The 5,000-nt window shown below is 44.9% G+C and overlaps 3 protein-coding genes across 3 annotated transcripts in view; 1 reads left to right on the top strand and 2 right to left on the bottom strand.

Moving 5' to 3' along the window:
• Positions 1-361, top strand: part of kif21b (kinesin family member 21B) — a 126,332-nt gene extending 125,971 nt beyond the window's left edge. Inside the window, exon 11 of the mRNA XM_063193390.1 lies at positions 154-361. Within this exon, the coding sequence (XP_063049460.1) occupies positions 154-361 (208 nt within the window). The remainder of the gene's footprint in view (positions 1-153) is intronic.
• Positions 362-2,280: 1,919 nt separating this feature from the next.
• Positions 2,281-3,685, bottom strand: LOC134443875 (complement C1q-like protein 2). Its single transcript, XM_063193406.1, has 3 exons — positions 3,478-3,685; positions 3,180-3,314; positions 2,281-2,564 (listed from the first exon to the last, which is right to left on the bottom strand). The coding sequence occupies exons 1-3, from the start codon at positions 3,683-3,685 to the stop codon at positions 2,281-2,283; spliced, it is 627 nt and encodes a 208-aa protein (XP_063049476.1).
• A 613-nt stretch (positions 3,686-4,298) lies between these two features.
• LOC134443870 (complement C1q-like protein 2) lies at positions 4,299-4,988 on the bottom strand (the record flags this gene model as incomplete). The annotated part of the gene is made up of 2 exons (XM_063193402.1): positions 4,299-4,760; positions 4,850-4,988. Coding segments are annotated over 2 exons (426 nt in total), but the record flags the coding sequence as incomplete, so codon positions are not given.
• Between the last annotated feature and the right edge of the window lie 12 nt (positions 4,989-5,000).

Raw genomic sequence — 5,000 nt, 5'->3', positions numbered from 1 at the left:
TTCTAAGCTGCTTGAGAGTAATGAACGAGTGTGTGTGTGTGTGTGTGTGTGTCTGCAGGTCTAAGCTCCTGGAGAGTGAGGCGATGAACGAGTCTCTTAAACTGTTAATGTGTGTGTGTGTGTGTGCGTGTGTGTGCATGTGTGTGTCTGCAGGTCTAAGCTCCTGGAGAGTGAGGCGATGAACGAGTCTCTTCGCCGGAGTGTGTCCCGCCTCTCCTCCTCCGCACGCTCCCCTTATCCCGCCCACCACCCCCACGGAGCCGCCCCATTGGCTGTGGAGGCCGAGATGACCGAAGTGATTCGCCGAGCCAAGATTGACATCGAGCGGCTGAAGAAGAAGAGCCAGAGCAGGAAGAGGTGAGCTGTCAATCAAATGCCCAGCAACCAATGACGCACGTGTGTGTGTGTGTCTGTGTGTGTCTGTATGCGTGTGTGTGTGTGTGTCTGTGCCTCAGTGCTTCATCACATCACAAACGAATTTGAACTATTTAATATATATATATTATATCCTTAAACCACTATTGCCCTGTGGCAATATGAGGATGGCGTGAGGAGAGTGTGCGTGCGTGTACTTAAGCAATGGATGGAGTGGAAGGGTGGGATTCGAACCTGCAACCCTCTGATCTAAAGCCCCTCTCCTTAACCACTAGGCCACAAGTGTAGGGAGTGGAAGGGTGGGATTCGAACCTGCAACCCTCTGATCTAAAGCCCAACTCCTTCACAACTTGGCCACGTCTGCACACCTGTATGTCAAAGAGAGATAAGAGGATTACTGAATTGTCTTTGGCTGGCTTTTGTCTTTTTTTTTCCTCTATCTGCAATGATGTTTTTTTGATTAGCATACTGGGGCATCCTTTAAAGTGATACTGTCCCATTTTTGGAAATAAGCTTATTTTACACCTCCCCTTGAGTTAAATAATAGGGTTTTACCGTTCTCCTGTACTTTCAACCGTTTTCTAGTTATGGCAGTGTGGAATTTTACCTCCAAGTTAGCAGTTAACATTGAGTCCTATGAGACCAGTTAGCCGCCAGCTGGTCTCATAGGACTCAATGTTAACTGCTAGCATGGAGGTAAAATTTGCACTGCCATACCCAGAGAACGATTTAAAGTATAGGAGAAACCCTATTATTTAACTCAAGGAGAGGTATAAAATAAGCTTATTTCCAAAAATGGGACAGTGTCACTTTAAGGCTTATTGCATATATGGCATCCTATAAGACTTTTAAAGGGGCTCTAGGTAGGAAGTCTAATTAATCACTGTCCCAAGTCAGCCGGTGCTTATTTGAGTCATTAGTAGGTGAACCATGACTCTCGTTACCACTTCCACGGTCCACTGTCAGAAAACCCCAGATGCAGTTTTTGACAGCGGACAACGAATGTCGTGGGAAACACTTCTCATATGAAAAATTGCTTTACATACCGTATTCATGTTTGTATCAACAGCTGGCATTGTGCGATGAAAAACATTCTCACAGTGCGTTTATTTAAACTGCATTTTGTCATGACTGTGTAGATTTTGAGACAGGCATGCCACGGGCAGCGCACAAAATACATAATGCTACCTTGTGGCCCTTTAAGGCTTATTATTTGAGGCTTATGTTACCATAGCATCTAATCTTTCAACCTGTTCGTTACAGCATATTGATGACTCTAAATGTGTCATATGACAATAAATTGCTCTCATGCTCATCATAGTTGCACAATATGATTTTATTCACCAGTCAGAGTTTCATCACGTCAAGACAGGATTAGAGGCATAACACATGGCTGTCATGTGGGTGGGATATGCAACTTTATTACCTGAGCAAAGTATAGCAGCCCTGACTCTGTATAGAAAGCTTTAAAGTTCCTCACTCAAATGCATTCAAAGAGAGAGCGAGTGTAGCGTGCAGAGCTACCTTTAAAGCAGTGTTTCTCAACTGGTGGGTCACGACCCAAAAGTGGGTCGCGTAGGGGTCATTGGTGGGTCGCGGAGCTGTGGTGTGAAAAAAGCGAATTCATTGATTCGCTGAAATTTTTTTTTCCAACTTTTCCTGCAAGAATTTACCACTCGTATTTTGATAAGCGATTGAAATCCGTGTCATCTGTCGACAGTAATAATTGTTATTACACAGGCTTAGTATGGTTATATTTTGAGAATTGTATTGGATTGACTTGAACGCTAAAAAAATTGGGTCGCGACCGAATGGCAGTGGAAAATGGTGGGTCCCAAGACTGTTCCAGTTGAGAACCACTGCTTTAAAGTATTCAAAGTTGAGCATGAATGGATTTAGAATAGTCTACATGGCATAGAGCAGGAAGCCACTGAAGGTGCTGTAATTCATTTCATCATCGTAGACAGCCGTGTCTTCTTTAAGCTCTGTGTAGACGTTGTCTCCGGTCTCCAAGGTGATCACCACAGCGTTACTGCCCATGTCGTCGACGTCTTCGCTTACATCCCAGACAGACACCAGACGCTCACCGTTCTTCATCAGGCTCACAACCGACCTTTTGGAGACCGCCCAGTTGCAGAATGCGGAGAACCGGAAGTAGTACATTCCTTTGACCATAGCTGTGAACATACCTGTTGAAGAACGCAAACTCAATTAGATGGATTTCCACAAGGTTCACTTGTCTTGTCTTTGACTAAGAAGCAGCTGAAGACCCACCTTTTCACCCTTGCCTACTCCTAGCTGCCCAGGCGTCACAGCGTCCCAGTTGCCGCAGCGTCCTTACTCTGTTCACAACCAGCCCTGGCAGGGGGCTCCCCTAGGTGGCCTGAGGTTTCTTCCCGACTATATGGGTTTTTTCTCAGACCTCATTGAGCTTTCCCCCCCTATATACCATGAATCAAGGCCACCAGGGGCCATATCTGAGTGCCCAATTTCAGTGCGACTATCTATCACTTATCCTGGACCCAACCACTGTGGACCTTATGCTTCTAAGAATCCTGGGCCCAACATATGTGGACCTTATGCCTCCACAATCTCTGTGTCTCTCTCAATCTCTCTATGTCTTCTTCTCCCTTCTTCTTGCTTTTCTCTCTTGTTTCTGTCTCTCCGTTCTACTTCTCTTTTTAACTCCATCTTTAACAATGATGTTTTTCCCCTTTTGTAGAGCACTCTGAGCTACATGCCTTGTATGATATAGTGGTATACAAATACAGTTATTATCTCTCTCCCTGTAATGTGACACATACCTGTTGAAGGATTGTAGCCACTGCCGATGTTGGAGAATACCTTCTTGTATTTGAGAGGGGTGGCCACAGTGAAGGGTCCGATAATTCCAGAACCGGAGTCCATGAGGGCAGCAGAGAAGGCCACCCTAGGCTGACCTGAAAACATCACACGACAACTGGCATAAGGCTGAAAATTTACATACTGTTGCCTGTTAGCCCAAGTCTTTCCAGTGGGCTTTGGGTTAAGCTGGTAAGATAGTGGCAGACATGTAGAAAAGTGGTGCATCAATGTGTGCGAAAAACTGCTTGTTTACTGTACCTTTAACAAGGTTTCGCAGCTCCACAACCTCTTTTTCCGTCTTCTGCAGCTTGTCCTCTAGAATTGCCACCTTTTCTGCCAGGTACCAATAGTCGTCGTCCTTTAGTCCACCCTTCTGCTGGACCCTGTCTGTGTTCTGGGGTTCACACAGGCAGCATCCCACCAACACCAGCAGCAGCAGCAGGACTGCAACACTAGTCTTCATCATGCTCTCTGGCGCCTATACTACACTGTGCTACAGAAGACGTTGCCTCTTTTATACATTACAGTTACATAAAAAACAAACCAATACTAGTTTCAGCCGCCCTGAAATCAGCACTTTCTTCCCCAACTCCCTGGTTACGACGTGGGAAACCTCACAGATGTGGCGATAAGAGATGTTCACCAGACAGTCTCACAGACACGGGGGCAGAGTTTCAGTAACAAATGAAGAGCTCTTTTCCAAAACGCTATATATACCATTTTTGACTTTTTGCATTTTAATATTGGAATTGACTGTTAAGAAGTCCTATCATCTATATGTGAATTCTTGCCATTCAAATGTTTTAAGAACATACTTTTAAACCTCTATAAAAATGCATTTTGCAATGCATTTCAATGGAATGCTGAATACAAAAATGTAAATTTCCCAACATTCTATAAAATGGATATATCTCATTTTGGAAAAGAGCTCCTCAAATAGGCTTGAAACAAACCAATATTTGCACTGGGCCACAGGTCAACCAGACAAATTCACGGGCACAGGAGAGAGTTGCAATAACAAATAGGCTTGAAACAAATGAATATAACCATAAGAGTTTTATTCATGGGTCAGAACATAATTGTATTCCATGGAGTACAGGCATTGCAGAATTCTACACACACCTGTGCCATAGGGAAACAGCTGTTCCTACCTAGACATTCAACTTTATGGTATCAGAAGACTGGCTTAACATTCGTCAATTGAGTGCCTGTCTAAACTCCTGGTTGGAGATGCATTTATTTTAAATGTTCCCTCTACATGGGGAAGAGCAGGAAGCCACTGAAGGTGTTGTAGTTATGCTCGTCATCGTAGACAGCTGTGTCGGCTATGAGCTCCACATAGACGCTGTCTCCGGGCTCCAAGGCGATCACTGCGGTGTTACTGCCCATGTCATTATAGTCTGGAGAAGTGCCGTCCCAGACCGAAGCTAGCACCTCACCATTCTTCATCAGGCTAATAACCGAAAATTCGGTAATCTGTGAATTCCTAAACATGGAGAAGCGGAAGAAGTACATTCCTTTGACCAGCGCTGTGAACACACCTGTTGAAGAGGGAAAACCCAATTAGATGCATGAGGTGCAGTTATGTCGTCTTTGGCTCCGTCTTTCCCTGCAATGTGACGTATAGTACCTGTTGAAGGGTTGTAGCCGCTGCCAATGTTGGACAAGACTTTCTTATACTGGAGAGGGATGGACACTGTGAAGGGTCCGATGACCGTACCTCCAGACTCCCCGAAAACCGCAGAGAAAGCCACCCGAGGCTGACCTGAAATCACAAAAAC

The sequence above is a fragment of the Engraulis encrasicolus genome, unplaced genomic scaffold, assembly GCF_034702125.1.
Source record: "Engraulis encrasicolus isolate BLACKSEA-1 unplaced genomic scaffold, IST_EnEncr_1.0 scaffold_37_np1212, whole genome shotgun sequence".
In the NCBI taxonomy this organism is placed as follows: domain Eukaryota; kingdom Metazoa; phylum Chordata; class Actinopteri; order Clupeiformes; family Engraulidae; genus Engraulis; species Engraulis encrasicolus.
This window is presented reverse-complemented; position numbering and strand designations above follow the sequence as displayed.

Excerpts from the sequence above, each read along its gene's own strand:
- LOC134443875 (XM_063193406.1), bottom strand. The coding sequence starts at position 3,685 with ATGATGAAGACTAGTGTTGCAGTCCTGCTGCTGCTGCTGGTGTTGGTG. Across the intron at positions 3,315-3,477 it reads GCTGCGAAACCTTGTTAAAG|GTCAGCCTAGGGTGGCCTTC; the intron begins GTACAGTAAACA and ends TGATGTTTTCAG. Across the intron at positions 2,565-3,179 it reads TGGCTACAATCCTTCAACAG|GTATGTTCACAGCTATGGTC; the intron begins GTATGTGTCACA and ends GTTCTTCAACAG.